This window comes from Colius striatus, chromosome 2, assembly GCF_028858725.1.
Source record: "Colius striatus isolate bColStr4 chromosome 2, bColStr4.1.hap1, whole genome shotgun sequence".
Classification (NCBI taxonomy): Eukaryota; Metazoa; Chordata; class Aves; order Coliiformes; family Coliidae; genus Colius; species Colius striatus.
The window spans coordinates 46,081,994-46,107,495 of NC_084760.1; the positions used below are offsets into that span (position 1 = coordinate 46,081,994).

Here is a 25,502-nt window from a genome sequence, read left to right on the forward strand (position 1 = left end):
GATCTGCGGCCATCTCACCAAATATCTCCCAAAGACGTGTCTGTTGTCAGCAGTGCTAATCTAATTTAAATTGTAAATTCCTTGAGTAGTTAGCAAATAGCTTATCACAGGGTTTTCAAAGCAACATGATGTTGAAAATTCCCTTTGTTAAACCCATCTGCCTGAGTGGCAGGAGGATGTCATTATGTAGTCCTAGCAAAATTGATCATGACAGCCAGCAAGAGAAATATTCTGAAGGTGATATCATTTCTCATGCTTTTTAGACTAATGACAAGGTATGATGTTTTTCTTGCCTTCGTGAGTAAACAACACATTGTCTTGCTAAGAGAGGCTATCATGTCAGATCCAAAATCAATTAATCGCTTGTTGTAATTAGTTACACTTTATGCAACTTCCTTCAGTAAAGGATCAGTAGGCTGTATGTGTTTTTAAAACAGCGGTGGTGTGTTTGCTTTTAAAAACATTTGATTGTTTGATTATTTATTTGTTTGTAACCTATTTGAAGTAGATGACTTGCCCAGAGCTGGTTATTTACAGAGCTGTCTCTAAGCTGCCTTCTCAATTAGCAGCATCTCTCCATAGCAGCGGAAGGTATTTGCTTGCTCTCAGAATGGTTAAGGCTGCATAGTGCTACTTAATAGCCTTAAAAATGCTCCACTGAATTGTTGCTGTAAAGGGATGTTGGACTGACAATTTTTTGCAAGGCGAGGGATAGTGACAGCTCTGTTCAAGATATGAACCTACATTAGTGTTAAACCAAAAAGTCTAAGACATAGAAGCTGCTGTTCTTGCAAAGCCAGGGTGTTTGTGTCAAAATAATGATCACAGTATCAAGCTTTAGTGGGAATAAGGCAGTTTTTTTTTAAGTTGGGAGTAGCTGTTTCAGGTTGAGTGTAATCTGCAACTCGGTTTTCCCTTTGTCACAGTAAGGTTGAAACAGAGCTTGCTGTACGTTTAATGGGGTTGCACACTGAAGTAAGTGATGGTCCACCCTGATGAGGGTTATTCTTACCCAGCACACAGGATGTTTTATGGCCAATGGACTGAAGCTGAGGATTGCAGCATGTTACTGCATGTAGCTGTGTACCAACCAACCAGGAGGTGATCTGGGGTGGCTTTTGCCACACTAATACCAGTATCCCAGAGTGACAAGGCTTTGTACATCTCACAAGGCCCTGTAAACCCTTTGAGGAGGTTTATGTGTCCCAGAACGCTCTGTGCTGAAGGATATGGAGAGAACAAAAAATACCTTGGTCCAATAGGGACTTCTCTGAGAGGATCAGCTTACCTGGTACATGCTTACAGTGCTACAGACAATATAAAGCCTCCTGGTGAAGCTTCCTGTGATCTTGCTTCCTCTCTGTCTACAAGTGCCTTTTAGACTGGATGTGGATATAAACCAGCATCTAGTCCCTGCTGGAGGACAAGCAATGGAGCCATCTTTTCTATTTGCTTTATTTTCCCCTCAGGAGAGAGCAGTTCTTCAGTGTTGCCATTTCAAACCCTTAGTGTAGCAGCATTTAATAATAATTTCTACTTCGTTATCTACATCAGCAGTAAGCTTTAACCCAACTGTTTTTACACATAGGAAACTAACTGCTGTCTGGGAAAATCTCATGCTCTTCGGTTTTTCTGTATTTTACTCGTGGTGTTACGTACCTAATGATGGATTTGGATCAGGATGGCTGACACAGCCTGGAGTCAAATTATGCTCTTGGAGAACTTGGCACATCAGCAGGCATCTCCTTGGGTGCTCATCCTGTTAGCTGTATGTCAGCGTTGAAGTGAGGTTTGCTTCTCTAGTCAGTAAGAGATTTAATTGTGAGCTGTGTTCACCCAGGCTTCGTCATGGAATAGCGCAGGCAAGCGACCGAATCCCTTACGGCTTGTCAGTAAACAAATCTTTAATTCATGGATTTCTGGATATTAGAGACTTACAGAAAAAAAAAATCCATAACAACAACAAACTGAGATCCTTTGCTTTAGTGTTTATAGTAGTACTGAGGAGACTATACACAGGGATCATTCCTATACTGTACTGTCAGGATATAAATGTCAGAAACAGCAGTGCATCCGCTGACACTTGCCATTCACTTTAACTAAAGTTAAAGGAGTCTGCCAGAATGATGGCAGGCAGACCCAAGTGATGGCTTTAGTTCAGATCAAGGGTGTGCTTTCAAAGCCAGTCCTTTGATTGTTCCTCACTTGGAAAGCATCAGGAAGCACAGAAACCTGATTCCTTTCAGGTTAGTTCAGAAAGCTCCTTCCAGAAGTGCAGTTGTACGCCAACTGGTAATGGGTGCCTGTGTCATGGAATGAGAACCAGGACTAGTCTACTGAAACCTCCCAGCATATATTGTCTTGTCATCAGCTCCCAGTCAAGACTGTGAGCCCTGGGGCTGTTCAGCCTGGAGAAGAGAAGGCTGAGGGGGGAACTCATCAGTGCTGAGAAATCCCTAAAGGGTGGGTGTGGAGAGGATGGGGCCAGTGTTTGTTGTGTGGTGGCCAGTGCCAGGACAAGGGGTAACAGGCACAAGCTGAAACCCAGCAAGTGCCAGTGGCACAGGAGGAGAAACTTGTTTGGTGTTGAGGTGAGGGAGCCCTGGCCCAGGCTGCCCAGGGAGGGTGTGGAGGCTCCTTCTCGGGAGGTTTCCAAACACACCTGGATAGATTCCTATGCCCCGTGATGGAGGGGAACCTGCTTGAGCAGGGAGTGGGTCTGGATAAGCTCTGCAGGGCCGTTCCAGCCCCTTCTATTCAAGGATTCTGTGATGAATACTGCAAACTCTTGCTGCCACTCCTCTATTGAGCCAGGCAGTTTGGGAAATAATTTTGGTCTGCTTAGCAGCGGATTGTTACAGGTGGGCAAAGAGAGTCCCTAGGGCAAGGATGGGCAGCTATTTCAGCTATACTATATTAATTCAAAATACAGATAAAGGAACTGTCACCAAAGATAATGACATTATCATCATTGGCTACAGATTGCATCAAATTAAGTCAGTGCTAACTCTGCTGTGTATAAACACAGCTCCTGTTATGTGAGATTTGATCAGCTCTTATCTTGAGTCCTGGAGCTGCTCCTTGATGGTAGGTCAGGACTGTCTCAAAAAGAAGTTTTTTCTGATTTCTGCTCTCTTATCCACCAGTTATTCTTTATAGCTCCTAGGTGCTCTGCAGAAGTCATTTCTTCTACTCAAGTATGATATTTATTGTATTCTCCAGTTGTCCGGCCACTCACTTCACTTTTCTCTTCCACTTGTGATCTTCAGAGCTGCATTTGTCTAGATTGTTACCAAAAATTGGATTTGAGACAAGTGATACTGTTGTTCCTGGTCAGTTCTTAGGGTACTTGTCTGAATGGTTTTATACTCTATGAGTGAGTAAGAAAACAATTCCTGCCTATTCTATAAAGCACACGTAATGCAATGCTCACTCAACACCAGCTCAGATTCATTCTTGTCTGCTTATGTAGGTGGATCCTGTGTAGTGCTGGAAAGAGATAATTGGTAATTAGTAAAGAAATTGACTGCTGCTTAGAAGACCCATGTCCTGAAGACATCTCAAGCTGTTTCTTTTGCAAAGCAGTAGAGACAGGACTCTAAATGACAGTTCAGTGAAGTCAAACGCAAAACTGCCCATCCTACATTAGCAAGGTTCTGACTGGAGCTGAATCTCAATTAGAGCATGTCCCATGGTTAGCTGCAAGAGTTGCTGCCTCCATTGATTTTGCAGGGGTAGCAAACTCAAGTAGCTCAAGAAACACAGGTTTCTGACTTACAAACAGATAACTGTGTGGGTTACCAGCCCTTCTTGAAAGCTTGCAAATAGAGATTGAAGACTGGTTCTGTCCCACTGGCAAATACATTTCTATTAAAGTAATTGCATGTTTTGTCTTTCAGATGACTGCAGTAACAGCAGTTCTTATCCAGTACTAAAATCCATCTAGAATTAAATTGGCCTTTAAGACAGCGTTTCATGTTTTCTCTGAATCATAATAGTTTATGGATCCATGAAATTGCTTTTGGTCTGTTCATTGTGTTGCTTAAGTATATTTAAAGACATTTTCCTCTTCTCTTTTCCTCTTTGTACTTGTCTTCTTTTCTTCTCTTTGACCAGATTGAATTAGTTAGAAGGGATTACGTAGCTAATGGTGGCTGGGAGACCTTCCTGTCCTATGAAGATCCAGAGCAGGATATTCTCGTCGGCCTCTTACGGCTGCGGAAGTGCTCGGAGGAGTCGTTCAGACCTGAGCTGAAAGGAGGAGTTTCCATTGTCCGGGAATTGCACGTGTATGGGAGTGTGGTCCCTGTGAGCAGTCGGGATCCTTCCAAATTTCAGCACCAGGTACTCCGAGTTATCTTTCTTTTTTCATCTATGCCTCTTTCTCGCACCTTTCTCCCCTCTCCCCAGTCTAATTGGGGAAGAATTTTGATTAATACCTGAGATTCATTCAGCTGCTTTGAATTACAGTCTGCTGCAGTAGAAAGAGAATTGAGTTTGAACTCCTCCTTGCGTTTCACCTACAGAAATTGTGCTGCTTCTGAGCTTTTACTGGTGTGATCATGGTTGAGCAATTGCAACTGCTCTGAGATAAAAAAATAGCGTAGCTGAATGCTATCAGTGTTGCTTCATGCCCATACAGTATGAGCTCATGTACGCTGGTGCTAATTTGACTTTCAAGTACTGGGCATCTTTGATTCTGAAGTCTCTTTCCTTTGATACCATGTAGGGTACATCAGCCTTGACTGCAAACTGAGTGAAAACAAAACAAAGGAGATATAGCCATTGTATCCTTCTAAAATTGGTTGGTTTTGTTAGATGAATTTAACTTCTGAAATCTGAAATAATTACTTAGGAGAAAGTGAGATATTTTTTTTTAACTACTCAGTTTTCATTCAAAGGAACATTTACTGCATACATTCTTCTTACCAAAACGGAAGAAAACCGTCTTTGGTTCCAAGATGTTTAATCAATTTAGGTGATTCGATGAAATTCCCAACAAGTCTGGTGTTTTTTTCCTTCAGACACACTTGTGAGACCATTTCATCTATATCTTAAAGCACATGAAGAGTGAAATGGAAAGCTGCCTTTCTTAATTCCTTGCAGTGACTTGTATGAAAATGGCACATTATCCTTCAGCTGCATGTAACATGCTGTGGCTTGTGGTGAGCAAAGATGTGAATTAGATTTTGCCCTGGTAGGTTTTGAACTTTTAGACTGAGCTTTTAAAAAAAGCAATCAATTTGTCCTTTTTGCCAGAAGTGCTCAGGGCTGACGTTTTAAATTAACTTCCTTGTATTTATTAATGTTTCCCTGAGTGGATGCATTAAGATGCAGTTTTTAGTAGACGCTGATGATATGTGACCTTAAGGCAGTGGCTGGGGGAATAAAAGAAGAGAAGTGGATATTTTCACTATAAAATAGTTAACACTTAAAAATTTAGGAAGAAAACATTGGTCATCCTAAGTAATTGAGTGGGGGAAAAAAACACAAAACACCAAAAAAATATAAAATCAATTGGAAGTAGCCAACTGCAAACATTAAAATAGGCTGCAAATTGAAATTTCATGGCATATGACGCACTCGTGTTCTTTCAGAATAGTCAGTGTTCAAGAGGTTAATCAGAAAGTGTTCTTCACAGTTGTGGGGGCAATTTCTGATTAGATGGATGTTCTGGAATGGAAGGTTTCTGTATGTTATTTAAAAATGCCTGTGAGTGTTAAAACATTTTTTTTAATTCAATCACATCTGCTTCAGTGTCGCTGCAGCCCTGTTCTGTACATTTTGTCAGGGAAACAGATGAACAAAGAGCCGAGTATAGTTCTTGCATCCTAATGTTAGGAGTGAATTAATCCAATCGATTATTCCCAGATACATAGGATGACAAAGTTGTTAAATAGAGTGGAAAGGCTATTCCCTTATTTTGAAGTGTTATTATGATTCCAGTAGCACTCCTGCTGTGCAAGATTCCCAGATGTAAATAGAGGCACGTATCTGGTCCAGAATATTAACATGTTGCTCTGCAATTCTTTTTGATTTGGCATCTCTGTGTCAAAGATGAGCGTAGGAGAGGGGGACAGATTTCAGCCTTGCCTAGGTCTGCAAGGTTCACACAGGCATTTGATGCAGCCTTTGTGGGTATCCCTGACAAGCCCTGTGCCTCAGTTCTCCATCCTGAAACGAGCATGGTAACAGCTCCTGACTTCTGGAGGGGTTGTGGAAACAAAGATTACAAGATATCATGGCAAACATCTATATAAGAAAAGTGAACAGCAGCAAGGCCAATTTCTGTGTCTGTGACATCTGGCCACATCTGTTTTGATTGATATCCCCAGTCAGAGTGGCGCTGGGATCTTTCTGCAATTGGGCTGCATAGGCAATTGCATCTGGTCTTTGTGCTCTGGCTTTGTTCACTAGCACAAACCCAGGTCTAGAAGACAGCCATTAAGATGGGTGATGTTTGCTGAGAATTGATTGTCTCAGGATTAACTTGTTCAGCACCAGGAATTACAGGATGCCTACAGAGTTGATTTGCCACTAATGGATTTAACTTCATTCTGTTCCTGCTGTTGAGGAGCAGTCAGACACTAGAATGATTTGTCTATCAATAATTTCATGATCACAAAAAAAAAATCCCAAATTGAGAAAGCTCCACTGTAAGGCTTAGTGTTGGAACACCTCTTCTCAAGCTCTCTCCTGCAACATTCAGCTATATTCACAGAATCACAGGATCATTCCTGTGCCAAAAATATGAGTCTTTTGGAACTGTACTAATGCTTATGTTCTGACCTTGTGTACACTTTCTATTTTTACAGAACTTACCTTTTCTTCCTGTTATTTCTCCCATTATAGGGATTTGGTATGTTGCTAATGGAGGAGGCAGAAAGAATAGCCAAGGAGGAGCACGGGTCATGGAAAATTGCTGTAATTTCAGGTACCTTTGCCTTATTCCTTTTTTGTTGTTGTTATATCTCTCTTAATCTGAAAATAAACCCACTGCAGCCAGTGCCACTGCTTTGAACATTCATCATACTGGGTAGAAAATGAGCATCAGCACATGCTTCTTCGTAATGGAATCAAATTCCACTGTAGCTTTGCCCAGAAAATCCTATTATTGTGAGCATCATACCAGAGGACACTGCAGGGATCCATCCTGCTCCTGGTGCCTAAAGAGGCAGGCTGCCTGACCATAGGTATCTTCTTCCTCCAAGGACTGCTCTTTCCAGCCTCCCTGATTTGGCCCCGTCACAGGTTCTTGTCAAGGGCTGCTTTCCAAGAATGTGGGAGGATAGAAGATTGCCACAAATACCATCATTAGAGTGGACAGACATGCTTTTAGGATACATTAAGCATTATCACGAAGAAGGGAGCTATATAAGAAAGAGCTGCTGCCATTTCTCTTGTTTCACTTTTAAGGCATTGTGACTAAGAAGAGTGACATCAGTTCATTGCATGTTGTGTGAAGTCAAGGTCAGGTCTGCCGTTGTGTCTTAATTTAGCTGATATGAGCAGTCACAGTAGCTATGAAAAGCTTTTACAGGCATATAGGTGTTATAACTGGGGAAGCTGGCAAATGGGATGGGAAGATAAATTCTTGTTGTCATAAGATTATTGTGTGCTGCAGGACTTAAACAGAATAGCTGGAACCACAGAATCATGGGATGGTTTTGAGTTGGAAGAGACTTTAAACCTCATCTCACTCCACCCCCCGCCATGACCATGGGCACCTTCCACCAGACCAGGCTGCTCCAAGCCCCATCCAACCTACCCTTGAACACTGACAGGGATGGGGCAGACACAGCCTCTCTTGGGCAACCTGTGCCAGGGCCTCACCACCCTCACAGGGTAGAATATCTTCCTCAGATCTCATCTCAATCTCCCTTCTGTCAGTTTGGAGCCATCCCCCTTGTCCTGTCACTACTTACCCTTGTAAAAAGTAATAGAGACTTTTAAAAAATCATCATCTGCTGCACTATCAAAAACCTTGAAAAGCAGAAATCCATAACTTTGATCCAAGCTGCTGAGTGCTGAAGTGAAGAGCTTCTCTGTGCATTTCCAGCTGTGTAATGTTCCTGGATGTTGAAAAGCCAAAGTGGACCATCTTGACAAGCACTTGTGAGAAGGGCAGTGTGTGAGGACAGTGTGCAGGCAGAAGCCAGGTGCTTAAAGATAATTCTGTATTGTCTGGATTCCTTATTTCTTGTTTGCTTAAGATATAACACAGTCCTGTTTCTCTATTGCTGCTGCATGAGTGTCAGTTTGACCTGGGAATTTCCTACAGCTGAGAACTGTCCATAAAAACATCAGTAAGGAGAAGAGGCAAAAGTGAAAATGGTTTCTTTTTGTTTTCATAGTAGCCACTTGGCTCAGAACGCATGGAGAGAAGAAGCTGTAATTCCTCTGAGCTAAAGAACACTTTTTTCAACCAGAACAGGGATGGTACAGGAATTACTAAAACATCACTTGTGAAAGCACTCATGTTAATAATTTTAGCTGTATTTTCGCAAACTGATAGGAAGGAGATCCAGTTTAAGAAGCCTCAGTTTGCTGTATGTGCAGTTTGTGCCATCCTACTAAGACCTTGTCTGTGCTTTTTATTTTTTTTTGCTCCCCTGGGGTGCAAAGTGCAATACAGTACAATTTATCTCTGAATACAGAATACTACAGGATCTGCAAAGACCACAAGTTTTCCAGCTGTTTCCTTGGAGATGTTACCAATTGGATTTCGGTTCTCCTGTAGGTTTTATCTGAAATAAAAATGAAGCCAGAAGTTCTTTCTCTGTTGGAGGGTGAACTTAATTTTGCTAATTTGGGTTTCAAAAGAAGATTATGTTTTTTAATCTGGGAACCCATTGCAAGGTTACATCTCAAATATATTGCAAAATGTGGACTGCTTTCTAGAGGGAAGCACTTAAGGGAGATCTGCTTTGAAGATGTCTCTCACCAGACCCTGTCTCCTTAGTACCACGTGTTTTTAGGAAGCTTTGTTGCAGTGTTTTAACAGTCTCGTTTCTTCAAGAGTGTATCTCAGTCTTGCACTTAATGGCTACATCAGTCCTAGTCAACTAAGTCGTGCCAGAATGTGCAAACTACATCTTCAGGGAATGGTCCACACTGACACAACACACTCTGGCAGAGAACTGCATGGGACAATGCTGGCCCTTCTGGGCTGAAAGTTTCTCAGAGCTCCTGCTAGCAAAGTAAGAGGAGATGGTCTGAATTTCTATATTCTAACAATTTTTAGAAAAGTAGTGTCTAAGTAGAAAACTCACTCTTTGATTTCTTTGGAAAGAAATATATGTATTTTTGAGATAGGACAGCGTGAAGGGTTTCCATTGTTGGCTAAAGTTTAGGGCTCATCTCTAAGACTAATTCAAGTTCAGCTCTGGTTAAAAATGGCATCATGGCAAAAGGGTCGCACTAGATGATCTTTCAAAGTCTCTTCCAATCCAAACCATTCAATGATTCTGTGATCATCTGTGACTGGTCCCTACCCTGGTTTCGAGTAGGGGCATCTCATACTGATTGACAGCCAATTTCCTAGGGACCCCAAATGACAGGTGCCCCCTGTTTCTCACTGTGTGCCAGGGCCTTGCTTTGCACTGCTGATTACCAAAGATACTCCTATCTCTCCAGATGTCTGAGACCAGATGTGTATCACAGGCTCATGCAGCTGGTGAGGGATGAATTTGGGGAGCTAGGTAAGGCTGGAGGAGTCCAGGAGTCTATGGCTGATTATTTGTCACAGCCTTGAAGCATGTCTTGAAGTTGGTTTGGAAATAAGCCAGATTAAGGTAAATTCAGATGAGTGTATGTACAACATTCAAAACAGGCAATACAGTTACAAGTGGCTATGAAAAATGGGAAAGAAAGAAAGAACAACACAGTATGACTAATGTGCTTTTAGTGAGGTTACATTAGAAACGCCTCTCTCCTGTCCAGCTGATTTGCTGCCCATCCTGATCAAGGTAGTAGTCAACATTTCCTGACATCTCAGGCTGTGTCTGTTGGAGCCTTACTCATTAGAAACCTCTTTCCTCCATGCCAGAGCCAATTTTCCTTTTGTCCAGACTCCCCGGAGGACTCCAGGCATAATCTTTTCCCTTCAGCCTCTGCTTGCTTCCTTCCCACGTATCACCTAGTCAATGCTCTTAATTAAACATCATTTCACTTGCCTGCAAATGCAGATGTCCCCTTCGTTAAGTCAGGTGTCGTTATACTTGCCCATTTCTTGCTTCCAGGAGGGCTAAAGCTCCTTCCCCCTCAGCAGTGAGTCAGTGGCGTATTTCAGCGTGAAGTGTTTGCAGGTTTATATTCTCTTATCAGGCAGTGCTGTAAAATCATTTGATACAAAGATGTAAATGGGAAACAAGTGAGTAATTTGTGATTGCCTCCCGATTAAGATCAGTAGGACTGTAATAATCAGATTGGGGTGACTGATCCCACCATCTTTCTCCTAAGCAGCAGTCAAGAATCCACAGTCGCGAGGCTGTGAATAGAAATTAAACTAATACCACCTGTTTTCTGTAGTCTCTATGAGAGATGAAATGGTTCATTATCGTCTGTGACTCATCTCCCCGTCTGCCAGTGCTACGAGCACACTGTCTCTTGTGTTTTAAGGAAACGGTGCTACTCTTGCTTTTGCCTTTTGCAGTTAGGGAGAAAACAGAGGTTCAGAACTTACTATAAGTAAATCCAGAGCATCACACTAGTGTTAAATTCAGCCGCGATGAAGAACATTCAGGGGAGAGAAACTGAGCTGGCGTATAAATCAGAGGTAAAGTTTCAGGGCACATTTAACAGTGCTCTAAAGTATCCTAATTTCCTCGTGTACACAGCCTTTTGGTCACCCTAGAAGTAATAAATTACTGGAGTAATCAGCGTCTCGTAGTTCATATTGGATGTTGATTCATGGGCTGCCTCAGAGATTGCCAACTGCCAGGGTGTACTCAGGAGACCGTAGGACGAGGCTCCGAGGCTGGGAGGATTGATGGGGTTGTGAGAGCTCCCTGGAGTTCTGCTTCCAGCACTGGTTGGTTATTTTTAGAAATGCCAATCTTAGTAGCTATTAATAAGAGAAGTGGCCCAAGATAAGTGGAAATATGGGAAAGTTAATGAATTGACTCTGTGATGTTTGTCTGCCGCAGATTGATGGCCTTTGAAAAAAAAATAATTAGGGGGATTTGAAAGAAGTCAAGGGTAAGCCTGTACTAAGAGGACTGGTGCTGTGTAGTAGCTACCATGCACAACCCTCTAGTTCATAAAGAACTTTCATTTTAAAGGTTTGATAGTGTAACAGCTTTGAAAACAGGCTTGATACTGTATGAACTGGGATTTCAGTGCAGGCATGAACAGGAATGTTGCTGTCCTTAAGCAAGGACACTTCTGCAAAACCCAGCATTCTGCAAGGTGTACTGGCAGGAAGCTTTTATATATATGTGTGTGTGTGTGTGTGTGTGCATATTTCATAATATATCTTACAAACAAAGATTTATAATGCAGCCTAACCTGCATAGTACAGACCAGAAATTTCTGCCTCTCTTGCATCTGTCCCAGCTGAGCATGTTTTGGAAAGTGGGAATCTGCTTTGATTTGTTCAGGCTTTTATGTGGTCTCTGTCTGCAAGAGCTTTCCTTAAGAGTGGACAGAGGAAGAGCAGGTAAAACAAACCTTGCACAAAATCTAGTGAGAGTGAGCAGGAGTTATTTGCCTCATCTGGAGTCCTGTGTCCAATTCTGGGCTCCTCAGCTCAAGAGGGACAGGGAAGTGCTGGAGAGAGTCCAGCGCAGGGCCACCAAGATGATCAGGGGACTGGAACATCTTTCATACGAGGAAAGGCTGCAGGAACTGGGGCTGTTTAGTCTGGAGAAGAGAAGACTGAGGGGGGATCTCAGTAATATTTACAAATATGTAAATGGTGGATGTCAGGGGTTGGGGCATCCCTTTTTCCTATGGTACCTAGCGACAGGCCAAGGGGTAATGGGATGAAGCTGTAACACAAAAAGTTACATTTAAATATAAGAAAAAACTATTTCACTGTTCAGGTGAGGGAGCCCTGGCACAGGCTGCCCAGAGGGGTTGTGGAGTCTCCTTCCTTGGAGGGCTTCAAGACCCACCTGGACATTATGATTCTATGAGTTGACTGTGGGGAAAACTTCCTTCCTAAACAGCTTCCCCCAGTCTCAACTTAAAACTATCCTGAAGTTTATCTCTCCAATAATAGATGATAGGACACAAGAAAATGGGTTGAACAGGGGGAGGTTTAGATTGGACATTAGGAAGAACTTTTACAGAGGGGGTTATTAAGCTTTGGAGCAGGCTGCCCAGGTGGGGGAGTCCTTATCCCTGGAGCTATTGCCAAGCCGTGTAGCTGAGGTGCTGAGGGACGTGGGTTAGTGGTGGGCTTGGCAGGATGAGGAGAGGGGTTGGACTCAAATGATCTTAAGGGCCTTTTCTATCTGTAATGATTCTATGATTCTGTGAAAACCCAAATGACTAATAAATTCACACATTCTGAAGTTAGATTGGGTAAGAAGTATTTATATGTCAGATTAATGAAGGTATTTTCTATCCTAATCACAGAGTCATAGAATGATGGGGGTTGGCAGGGCTCTGCAGAACACTGATGAGATCAGTGTCCCAGGTCCCTCAGCCTTTCCTCCTCACTCAGATGTTACAGTCCCCTCAGCATCTTGGTAGCCCTGTGCTGGCCTCTCTCCAGCAGTTCCCTGTCTCTCTTGAGCTGGGGAGCCCAGAACTGGTCACAGGACTCTAGATGAGGCCTCACCAGGGCAGAGGAGAGGGGGAGGAGAACCTCCTTCCACCTGCTGCCCAACCCTCTTCATGCCCCCCAGGATGCCATTGGCCTTCTTGCCCATGAGGCACGTTGCTGCTCATGTTAATTTGTTGCCCACCAGCACTCCCAGGTCTCTCTCTGCAGAGCTGCTCTCCAGCAGGTCACCCCCAGCCTGTCCTGGTGCAGGGGATTTTTCCTCCCCAGGTGCAGGACTCTGCACTTGCCCTTGCTGAAGCTCAGGAGGTTCCTCTCTGCTGCACTCTCAGCGTGTCCAGACCTGGCTGAATGGCAGCACAGTCTCTGGTGAATCAGCCAGTCCTCCCAGTTTGGTGCCATCAGGGAAGTTGCTGAGGGTCACTCTGTCCCCTCATCCAGGTTGTTGATGAAGATGTTGAATAAGACTGGCCCTAGAACCAACCCTAATGACTTGTAATACACAGGAGCAGAAGTAGTGTTGAATCAGGACTGTGAGCAATAGCAGTTTTCGGGGTTTTAAAATACCATTTGCTTTCATGGGAGTTTTCCTCTCTGCCTGCCACTGTTTCTGCACTGCCTGCAATTGGTAATCCTCCTTTTCAAGGCTGCATAGGAGGTTAAGGGCTTAACTTAAGCTTGTTCTTAGTCAGAGCTTTGAGTGTAGAGTTCATTGGGTTGTGGGTTTCGTCTTTGTCCCGTTTATAAGCCATATTTGCTGCAGGCTTGCAGTCTAGGTTTTTGACTGCTGCTTTAGCTGAGAATTACCTCTGGCTTAAGGCTGGCTTATCTCCGGCGTGCTTTGTTCATCTTTAAAGGCTGTTACAGAAGGCCTTAACACTCCTCCCTGGTTTATCAGATGCACTCTGGGATCCTGGTAGCATACTGCACCTCCTGGGCTTCTATTGCCCTATCCAGGGCAAAGTGAGGAGGAGGTATTCATGAGACAATGAGCAGATTTTCCTTTCGAAGCACATTCGTACCAGGGCTGCACAAATGAACACCATCAGTTCCTGTGCTTCTTTAGAGCACATTAGTTTGTACTCTTAGGGAAAAAACCCCACAAATTCAGAGTTTCCCAGCAGACTCTTTCCAAAGCATTTTGTTCTCCCTGCTGTTCTTGGGAGTAAACAGGTTCAGCTGAACCTGTCTGCTCATCATAAGCCTTTTAGCTTTTAAGGATGTTCAACTGATGGGCAAAAGAGGAAAATGATGCAGCAAGAGGGTTGTCGTTGCTTGTAAGGACAGTCCTTACAAAGGTTACTTTCAAACAAAGGAAAAATCTGAGGTCGCCTGCATTAGGCACCCAGGAGTCATCACAGGCAATGGACCGGGGAATGATGCAGAAAGCAAGCTGGGCTGTACAGCAGCTGCCTCGTGGTGTGTCTAGTTAAATAGCACTTCATTTGAAGAGGACCGGTGGGAGAACTGCATTTAATCGACTATGGAATCAATGACAAATGCACCAGGAGTGCATTCATAAGGGAAGATGAGCGTTAGTAAGCCAGGTTAGGAAGAGCACTTTGGATTCTGGCAGCACAGGGGGAAATTAGGGCAGCAGTGGGATGGGAAATGATATCAGCCATAGCTACTGCGGCTTCATATGGTGCGTGACACTGTAATGATACCTCCGGTACTGCCGCTGTGTGGATGCTCTGCTCTATTTAAAGGTTGGATGCTGGTGATCCTGCAGTCTAGTGATCCTGGATGTTGGTGATGCTGGACTCTAGTGATCCTAGATGCTGGTGATGCTGCATTCTAGTGATCCTGGATGCTGGTGATCCTGGATGCCTGGGGCTCTGGATGCTTAAGATTGCAAGCTACATCTTTCCCTCCAAAGATGTGATCTCATATCTTGATCTGTGAGCAAACTAACCAGAATTGTATGCTGACAGTAGCCAGGTGGTTCTGTGGCCTGCTTCTGTGCAGGGCCAGAAGTGAGCTGTCTGCTGCTTAGCAGTAGGGAGGTGGTGCCCCCCACCACCTAAATCAAAGAGCAAAGTAAAAAAGCAAGTGGCTTGTTTATCATGAAGTCATTGCTCATTTAAGGTAATTTTCTGCATGAGTGGTGCCTTTCTACTCTTCTGATGTGAGTAGTATATTAGTATGCAGGCTTGGGTAGCTGAATGGTAGACCCTGGAGGCATCACTCCATTATTCAGAGCTCTGGGGAGGTCTGATCTGAAATGTCTGTTTTTCCATTTTCCAGCATTTGTAATTGCATGTGTGTTTTCTTTTCCTTTTGTTGGTTTTGTGGTGTGGGTTTCAGGCTTGATTTTTATTTCTTTTTACTTTTAGTTGTACCTGCTTTGAATTTACATCGTTTTCCCCATTAAAAGAAAAAATGAAGCCCCCTCAAACATAAATTACACTAAAACAGTTTTAAACACGTTTCTCCCTGATGCCCACAAGTGTAAGAAAACGTAAGAAAACTTGGTGTTTGAGGCTAGTGGATGGCTCATAAGCTTGCTGAATTTACAATCCCTTCTTCCCTTTTGGCAATAGACAAGGCTTGAATTCTCTATTCAGGGCCTTCTTTCCTTTTGGCAGGATGATGCCACACCAGTCCCTAACAAAGCTTTCCCCTCCACTCTTCTTAAACAGTCCTGTATCTGCTTCTGTTTGGGATGGGATGTTTCTTAGCCCTATTTTGAGGCTGTAGTACCCGTTTTGTGGTCTGTAGATGTCAGGACTTGTCAGGATCTCCTTTGGGAGTTAGTGGTGAGCAGTTACGTGCAGTGACTCAGGCAACACAGGGGGGATTTTATGTCAGAAACTGCACAGCATCCGGAGGATGAATTAGGCCAAACACACACACGCTCATTCTCCATGTTCCTCCCACGGCGTAAGTTCAGCGCAGCCCTCGTGCCTGTTGTCTTTTAGTCCAACTTGCAGCCTGTTTGCTTCAGACTCTGCCCAGAGAATTATGAGGAGGCTGTAACAGGTCAGATCAATATGTCATTTCCGAGGCTGCCGATGCTGAGTGTCTGGGGAGGGGAGTAAATATCGAGTAAGCATGCAAACATCTTCTCAGCCTCCAGCCTTTTGTTGCCCAAGGACGTCTAGAATCAGAGAGGATGTCTTTGTATCTGATAGCCCTCGAGGGATTTTTCTGCCTTGCCAGTCTGTCTGCCTGCAACAACTGATAAACTTCTCTCGCCATCCCTTTCCATGAGTGTTTTCAGGGTTGGTCGTGCCACCTCACCACTGTACCTTCAGCTTGGGACGAGGAATCATTCGTTCTAAGTGAAGGTTGTTAAAGGACAAGTCTTCTGTTGAAACCTTTCCTGTTGTCTCTTTGTGAGTTCCTATTGCCATTGTTCTGACTTTGCTACTTGACATCCCATAATTAGCCCTTCTGACCCTATTTCTGATGCAAGTACTTAAACTGTTTCTTTAAAACAGCACCAGTAATGAGAATGTGAAATGGATCATACAACAAATGCTGAAATATTGGAAGTCCTAGGTCCTTCCCCTCCTCAATGGCAGAAGCATAAAGCTCCTGGCAGGATGTACACATTCATATGTTGTGGGTCCTTTGTTTCCTCTGAGCAGCAACTTAATTGTTCTAAATTATCCTCTGATTTTGGTGGTTACCTTTGGCAATAAGGATGACCAGAGAGATTTGAGTCAGAAGCACCTGAGCAATAAAATGACAAGACCGGTGCCTTTATCTTTTAAAGTACAGTAGTTACAGACAAAGCTGAAAAATAGGTGGCAGAAATGCTTCCCTACTGCCTTTTGAAATAGTCTTTGTGAACTTAAATAAAGTGAAAGTGGGTGTGGTTTTGGGAAAGTTCCCATCCCAAATATTTCTGTTAAGTCCTGCATCATCTATTACTGTGTTTGGTGTTGGGCCCCTCACTGCCAGAGGGACACTGAGGGGCCGCAGCGTGTCCAGAGCCGGGCAGCGGAGCTGGGGAAGGGGCTGGAGCACAAGTGTGCTGGGGAGGGGCTGAGGGCCCTGGGGGTGTTCAGCCTGGACAACAGGAGCCTGAGGGGAGACATCATCACTCTCTGCAACTCCCTGATAGGCTGCCCAGGACTGTGGTGGAGTCCTCATTCCTAGAGGGATCCCAAAGCCATGTAGCTGTGGCTGAGGGACATAGGTTAGTGGTGGCTGTGGCAGTGCTGGGGAAACACTTGGACTTGAGAATCTTCAAGGTTCTTTTCCAACCTGAATGATTCCGTGATTCTGTTACAGCAACTTAGGAAATTTGAACAGAGGCTGCAGTCAGCAGGTCTACAGAGATACAAGGGTACAAGTGACTGTAGCAGCACATACATGTTCAAGGTTGCTCATGAGGACCTGGTGCCCCTGGAAGTGCCCAGCACCACTGGCCAAAGCCTGGGTGCTTGTCCAGGGAGGGAGGAAGTGACACAGCCTGAAACTGAGCTGGGGAAGGGGCCTACTCAGTCCTGCTGTCATTACTGGCTGGGCTTTACAGCCTTCATGCCTCTGCCTTAAAGACTTGGAGCACAACTGGCTGATACCTGAGCAGATCTGCCCAGCCTGTGCTGACACACAGCTCCAAAATACCTTCATGCTGGGCTCCAAGAGCGCTCTGGGCTGTCACACTTCGATAGCTCCTCGCCAAGTCCTTAATCTACTTGCTTCTCTTTGTGAGGAGTGTTGGGGTTCTGCCAAACTGACATCCTGTCCTGGCACCAAAATATCTTGCCTAGGCTCCATGTGTAACGTTCATCCTCTTGTTGTGGTTTTGTTTTTTTAAATGAAATGTCTCCTATCTCAGGGATAGCATTGGCTTTACAGGTGGATTTTCAATGTTCCCTTCTCCAGACTGTAGCTGTACTGTCCACCACTGCCTCTACATCCCCTTTAAACATCTTCAGTGTATGAAAGCCACATTCCACTAAATTTTTCACATGCAGAGCACAGGTAACTGCCTCCAACTTTATTTTCTGTGGGCACAGCAGTGGTTGGTGGTTTCAGTATCAGTGGGATTTAACAGTGGCAGCACAAAGCTTATTTGTTTTACCTCTGAAACCCAAGTTTATTGTACGAAGCTAAGATGAGGCTACCACTGAGCATTCCTTTTATTCATTGAGGATAGTATCCAGCTATGGAGGAGCTGTGCCTATCCCCACTTATCCAGCCTAAATCAGGATAAACTATTATCCTGCCATGTCCCTAAATGCACTTTGCCCTGGTGAGGCCTCATCTGGAGTCCTGTGTCCACTTCTGGGCTCCCCAGCTCAAGAGAGACAGGGAACTGCTGGAGAGAGGCCAGCACAGGGCTACCAAGATGCTGAGGGCACTGGAACATCTGTGTGAGAAGAAAAGGCTGCGGGACCTGGGGCTGTTCAGCGTGGAGAAGAGAAGGCTGAGGGGGGGCCTCATAAATGCTGAGAAATCCCTAAAGGGTGGGTGTGGAGAGGATGGGGCCAGTGTTTGTTGTCTGGTGGCCAGTGCCAGGACAAGGGGTAATGGGCACAAGCTGGAACCCAGCAAGTGCCACTGGCACAGGAGGAGAAACTTGTTTGGTGTTGAGGTGAGGGAGTCCTGGCCCAGGCTGCCCAGGGAGGGTGTGGAGGCTCCTTCTCGGGAGGTTTCCAAACCCACCTGGACACGTTCCTGTGCCCCCTGGTCGAGGGGAACCTGCTTGAGCAGGAGCCTGGGCTGGATGAGCTCTGCAGGGCTCTTGTCAACCCCCACCATGCTGGTAATAGAGGGTTGAGGTCTTTCCAGTTGCCCTCGACACACATGCTGGTGCAGCAGGTGAGGTACTTTCTTTGGTTTAGTGAATCTGAAAGCTGAGATGCTGGAGGATGAGGCTGCTGGCTGCTCCAAAGACAGAGACCAGGAGTGCACAGACCAACTGTTTATGCGCTGTAAGACTGCAAATTAGTTTTCAAAGACTAAAACCTCACTCTATAAATACAGTGCTCTTGCATGGAAGAGCTTTTTCGACTGCAGTATGTGCTGTGACGTCTGTCAGCGTTATCTGTTTATGCTGGCATCAGAAAAACAGGCTGGCTTGGCTTGTACCAACAGGATTGTCTCCTTATCTCTGTACAGAAGACGCTTGTTCAGGGGAGTGGGGGAATGAGATTGGATTCCCCTGTCACAGGTGCTTGCCCTGTTCAAACCAAGTGCACTGAGGTCCGTTGTATAAACACCCTGTCCTTTCTTCTCTCAAGTGCAGGCATTTTGCCACCCGTTCCTGCACCGTCTCCAGTAGCCTTTAAACAAACCTCATTGATAATTGACTGCTGAGACTGGAGAAGTGTCTGGAACGGCTGCCAAATCCTCACCAGCAGCACACCTCATCTTTGAAGCAGTGGTTTAATGCCTCCCTGCAGCGAGGTCTCGCCGGAGCCTCACTCCATCCCGGTGACGTAGGAGCCTTATTACAGTGGCGTGGAGGTCTGGCACCGCCGCCGGTCCCCGCTGCAACCTAATTACTATGCGGCAAGGTGATCAGTTTTCCCCCAGACCAGGGCTTCTATTTGTGTTCTGTCAAGTAGAAAATTAACATGGACACAGGCCAGGGATGTTTCATGCCTGAGTGCCCCGGGGCTGAAGGTGGTGAGGGGAAGGCAGGACGGGTTTCTGAATGGGAGGCGGGCAGTATCAGGTGATGTCAAGCGGCGCTGACCCGCTCCGTTAGCCGGATCATCAGAGGAGTCGAGTACCTGCAGAAGGGCTGGAGAGAAATCACCCATAGCACACACAGACTTCCCCACCTGCCCAGCTTGCTCTGCTTTGTTCAGAGCAGTATTTTCAGAGCAGTATTTCTGTAAAGCAAGTAAGGAGTGTTGCCCACAGAATTTAGAAACAAGAGGCTGCTATTAACTTCATTGACTGTATTAATTCACTATTTCATAGAATCCTAGAATGGTGGCGGTTGGCAGGGCCATGCAGAGCTCATCCAGCCCAAGCCCCTGCTCAAGCAGGTTCCCCTCCATCAGGGGGCACAGGAACCTGTCCAGGTGCATTTGGAAACCTCCCGAGGAGACTCCACACCCTCCCTGGGCAGCCTGGGCCAGGGCTCCCTCACCTCAACACCAAACAAGTTTCTCCTCCTGTGCCACTGGCACTTGCTGGGTTCCAGCCTGTGCCCGTTACCCCTTGTCCTGGCACTGGCCACAACAGAAAAAAGTGTCACCCCATCCTTCTGACATCCTTTCTTTAGGTACTTCTAAGTGTTAATGAGGTCCCTCTTTAGAGGGGGACCCTTATTTGCCACACTGGAGCATTTTCAGGGCTTCTTTGCACTGCAAATGGGATGCAAATGAAATTTATGTTTGAGTGACCTTCTCCACTTGCGTCACTGCCCGGTCCCAGTGAACACAGAAACTCCCAGGAGCCCTATCAGCAACCTGCAAAAGGTGCAAAAAGGTTAATGTGCAAAAATAAGAAGAGATCATAAAGGATTTTTTTCTCCTGCCTGGTCATTCTCACTTCTTTTTTAGTGTTTTGATGCATTTTATTAAAAATATGTGTTATGATAACCTTCAAGTTGAGCCACCTGAGCTGCTGAGTGTGCCTCTTGCTCCCAGGAATGGAGCATGGGATTTTATACTCAGCCTCGTGGGTCTTCTCCTACTCTCTTTTTACTCACCAGAAGTCAGGAACACCTGATACAGCAAGCTATTAAAATGTAGATCTACAGGAACCTTGTAAGTTGTTCTTCAGTACAGACACATCATATGCATAACACTAATGACCGCTTTCTTGTTCTGGTAAGTTAGAGGGAAAGTTCAGAAGCAAATGCCTGTTTCTGACCCCCACCTTCCTGCACCAGACAGGTACTGAAACAAATTCCTGAAGCTGTGAGCTGTTTTTACACTGAAGGTAGTGAGGCACTAGCCCAGGTTGCCCAGAGAGGTTCTGTCTACCCCACCTCTGGAAACATTTGAGGTCAGTTTAGATGAGGCTCTGAGTAACCTTACCTAGTTGAAGACGTCCCTGTTCATGGCAGGGGGATTGGACTAGGTGACCTTTGAATATCCCTTTCCTACCCCAACCATTCTGTGATTCTCTGATGAAGCAGATGCATGAGGATGCTGCTTGTTTAATGACTGGTGGGCTCTCTCTCAGGATTGCTGAGTGTTTCTTCATCAGAGTTTAAAATTTCATAGCTCATAGGAAAGAAAATCGATCGTGAACGCCTCACATGCTTGTGAGTCATCCTCAGTCCCCAGCCTCTCAGTAATACCTTGCCAGCTGGGTTGGATATTTCAGCAGCCATTGCTGGAAGAAGCCTCAAGATATTACATAGCCTGTGGATCTAAAATCTCACAAACACTTAACGTGACAAATCTGGGGTTGAATAGCAGACACATTTCACTGTCCCTGTCTCTCTCAGTGCCTGCTGGCCACCCCGCTGGCAGCACTTTGTTAAAGTGTAAGAGAAGTTATGGTATTAGCTCTTGAATATTTAATTTTGCTTGGTTTAGAGGCAGAAGATCTGTCATCTCTAGCTTCATCTGTCGCAGTTAAAGGTGATGTTGGCGCGGTGGCTTTCTCTCTCCTGACGGTGGATGCTTCCAGTGCAGCTGGGTCTGGGCAGGCCTGTGTAGTCATTAATGAAATATTGCTTCTATAGTAGAGATCAATGAGATGTAATCTCACCATCTGGAAGCTTTAGCATGAATCTTAGCTGCAGACTTGCTGTTTAAATACTAATTCTAACCAGAGCATCTCCCATGTGTGAAGAGACACCTCAAGAGTTGAGTGCTGTAAAGTCAATTCTTTAATTCTAACCATTCATTTTAATTGGCTTTATTAAAAAAAAACATAAACAAACAGTTGTTGGTGACAGTCTTGGTCTTGAGATTTGGCCTTAAGAGCAAATCAGAAAATCCCTGAGCAATCCATTCATTAATGTGATAAACCTTTTGCACTGATTTTCTTTCTTTTCTGCACAAATTCTGCAGTGATAGGACAGGAGGAAATGTGGTAGATCTGCTTTGTGATAGATGTGGTCAGTAAGTGATTCCAGCAAAGTACTATCATCCTTACAACAAAAATACCTTTCCAGAGCGGGGCTGGTGTGTCTGTGCCCAGCAAAGCCCTGAGGCACACCAAGCTCATGTCACTCCAGAAACTTGCCCCGCTCAATTAGATTTGGGGCTTTTGGTGTTTGGCAAACATACCCCAGAAAATCTGGAGGACTGGCCTCCGTGTCCTCAAACATCCCTTTTTCACCTTGAGACTGCCAGTGAGTCAGAGTCTCTGCTCTGCTACAGAAGGACTCATCACAGCTCCTGTTACCCTGTAAAGCTGAGGTGATTCCTCTAAAGTAACGGCCGAGGGTTAGAGGGGGACAGGTTGAAGCAGGAGTTAGAGATCTCTCTTTGAAAGGATGGGAGGTAAATGAGGGGATGCCGCCTTTCACCTGGGAGATGCAAAAGAGGGAGAAAAAAGAGTTTTTCAAATGGGCCAGCTCCAAGTTTTTCAAATTAGCCAAGCCAGTCCAGACTGAAATTGAGTTAAATGAACTTGAATCTGTGAGTTGCAAAGGGGAGAGTGAAGTTCTCCCAGCCTATTTACCTAATGGGGTTTCTTCATTTTAATTTATCAAGCCCAAAAAGTGACCACAAGTTGGAGGAAGGATCAGCTCTGTCAGAGTGTCTGCATCTCTTTGCCTTTTCATCAAATCCAGAGTGGACTGAAATGGAGCAGGGATTGGTTTTGTGTAGGAGGCTGGCGGGGGAATGCTGAGGATAGTCAGGGCTTCAAAAATAATCCAGTCTTAAGTCTGAAAGGCCATCAGTATTTTGCAGTAATGATGTGAGTTGTTGAACTGATGAAGGGACAGCCAGGCTTCAAAACTCTCTTTTGTTGCAGACTTACTTTGTGATTTCTGACAAATTCCCCAGCTGCTAGGGATCTTGGCTCTTCTGGGACCTGGTGATGACAGTACCTCCCTGCTAGGCAGAGGTGGTGTGAAAATAGACATTTAAAACCTCTGGGAAGCAATCCAAGCAGGAAGAAAACACAACTTGAATTTGAGAGGAGAGAAAAACACCACAACACAGCAGCTTTCAGGTGGGGATTTGTCTTTCCAGGTCCAACAAACAGGAACACGCAGAGTAAATACAGGTTAGTGGTAGGGGGTTTGATTCTGCTAATCATTGAGCCCTCACTAGAGGAAGGATTACGAAATGCTTCACAGGCAGGGGTAGTAACAGTCATGTAAGTACATAAAGACATGCTTAAATTATGACTCAAACTGAGATGCTAATTAGGTCATTGTGGCTGCTGCAGCAGGAGGAGGTCATGAAATCCTGAACTCTCCTTTCTCTGGGTTAAGTCCCTCCGAAGACTGTTGAAGCATGTGGGAAGTCACTCTGCAGGGAGAATGCTTCAGACCCGCCACTGCAATGCGCTGGTGGGTGCCAAAAACAAACGAGAAAGAGTTTCCAGTGCTCTGTTTTTAAAGTGGATCTACTGAAATCAAAATATTTGCAATTATCTTTAAAAAAGATAATAATTAGAATATCACATTGCTGGTTTCCATTCGCGGTGCCCAGATTATGTTTTCTGACAGCTGCCAGAGTTTTAGTGCTTGACAGTGATTCTCAACAGAAGCTGCAGTTTTACAATTGAACGTGTCTGTGTGTTTTCACTCCATGCAAATTTGAAAATTGAGAGCATCATATTTGTAAGACACTGGGTACAGTTTCCAAAAGCCCTTGCTTCTGCTATTCAGAGGATTTTTATCTCCCAGTATCTTAAGAAACGTTCAGGAAATGAGTTGCCAATTATCTAGTCTTCAATAAAAAATCTTTGCTGCAGGGGTAGATACAGGGATTTTTCCTTGGTTTCTTAATAACTTTTTTCTGATTGCTGACGTGCCCAGGTTTTTTCCACAGTGTTAAGAGTGTTGTTTTTTTCTGTTTCCTTGGTGCTGATAAGGTGTTTTGGTTATCTCAAATCCTTTTCCTCATTGTTACCTTTCTCTGCAGTTCCTTGGTAGTGATTCATGTGAAAAAGCCTCATGTTTTCCCCAAAGATAAAATCCAGCATTGTGAACAGTGTAAATGCCAAAGCAAACTCAGCAGAGGTTGTGGATGGATCTGCTGAGCATTCCGAACTCATACATCAGCTCAGAAATGTGGTGTGTGGTTTTTCAGTCAGTATCCAGTACACAATAGACAAGAAAACATTCTCTCAGATTCTTTTCCTACTGCTGTTATGGATTTGACCCTTCCTTATGTAGAATCAGAAAATTGTTTCAGTTGGAAAAGACCTTTAAGAAGGTCATCAAGTCCAAGCCCTCCTCTCATACTGCCAAGCCCACTACTGACCCCCTCAGCACCTCAGCCACACGGCTTCGCAATAGCTCCAGGGATGGGGACTCCACCAGCTCCCTGGGCAGCCTGGGACAGGGGCTGACAGCCCTCTCAGGGAAAAAGCTCTTCCTCAGCTCCAATCTAAACCTCCCCTGGGGCAACCTGAGGCCATTTCCTCTTGTCCTGTCATTCATTTCTGGGGAGAAGAGGCCAACCCCCACGTCACTACAACCTCCGTTCACAGGTAGTTGCAGAGAGTGATGATGTCTCCCCTCAGGCTCCTGTTGTCCAGGCTGAACACCCCCAGGGCCCTCAGCCCCTCCCCAGCACACTTGTGCTCCAGCCCCTTCCCCAGCTCTGCTGCCCGGCTCTGGACACGCTGCGGCCCCTCAGTGTCCCTCTGGCAGTGAGGGGCCCAACACTGAACACAGCACTCGAGCTGCGGCCTCACCAGGGCCCAGCACAGGGGACGGCCACTGCCCTGGGCCTGCTGCCACACCACTGCTGATACAAGCCAGGGTGCCACTGGCCTTCTTGCCCACCTGGGCACGCTGCTGGCTCCCTCACCCTCAGAGTAAAGAAGTTTTTCCTTATTTTTGAGTGGAACTTTTTGTGTCCCAGCTTATGTCCATTACCCATTGTCCCATCCCTGGACAATACAGAAAAAAAGTGTCACCCCATCCCCTTGACATACAACTTTAATGAGGTCCCCTCTCAATGTTTTCTTCTCCAGGCTGAACAGTCCCAGATCCCACAGCCTTTCCTCGTAAGAAAGATGCTCCAGTCCCCTCAGCATCTTGTTGATTTCACAACAAGACATTTGTTTGACAGTTAACAAAGTGACTTCTCGGACTTGGTGTTGGTCAAAGCAAGGTCTCCCCCAAGACCCAAGTTAAAAAGAGGCTTGTGTCTGCTTGCTCACCATTGATGTCAGATTCCAAGTCATCTGACCCCGAGTCCTTGAGCCTCTGAGATGTGAGCTTTGTGGTCTCTGAATGACCCTTTGAATCCTCCCAGTGATTTGGCAGCCTTGCTGCAATCATGGGAGACACGCTGGGAGGCCAAGGAGGTTCCCTTGGAGCTCTTGTTTCCTTTCTTTGCTTTTCTGTGTTGAAAACACAGGTGTTTATGATATGCCTTGTGGCACCAGTGGCTTCCAAGTCTCCTGCCTGGCTCAGTGCCATTGCTGTGGTTTAGCAGTGTCCATGGAGGTACACTGTAGGTGAGTGCAGGAGCATTTATTTCTTCCTTCTCTCTGTCTTTTGAAACTCACAAAAACTATATTCTAACCAGCATTTCCCTCACAGAGCATGGCTGTCCCAGGAGCAGCACTGGCAGTCACAGGGGAAAGTTCTTTCTGATACCAAGAGCAGTAGTCATTAGTTATCCCAAATCCCCACTGCATGTTCTGGGGTAAATCCATAGTGCTTTGGTGAACGTAGCATCACCCTTTCCTGTCTTGTTGCCTG

General features: G+C 45.1%; 1 protein-coding gene across 1 annotated transcript in view; it reads left to right on the forward strand.

Annotated features, from left to right (window-relative positions):
• Positions 1-25,502, forward strand: part of ELP3 (elongator acetyltransferase complex subunit 3) — a 98,945-nt gene that overhangs the window by 68,242 nt on the left and 5,201 nt on the right. The window contains exons 13-14 of the mRNA XM_061990874.1: positions 4,117-4,344; positions 6,853-6,934. Coding sequence (XP_061846858.1) covers positions 4,117-4,344; positions 6,853-6,934 — 310 coding nt within the window. The remainder of the gene's footprint in view (positions 1-4,116; positions 4,345-6,852; positions 6,935-25,502) is intronic.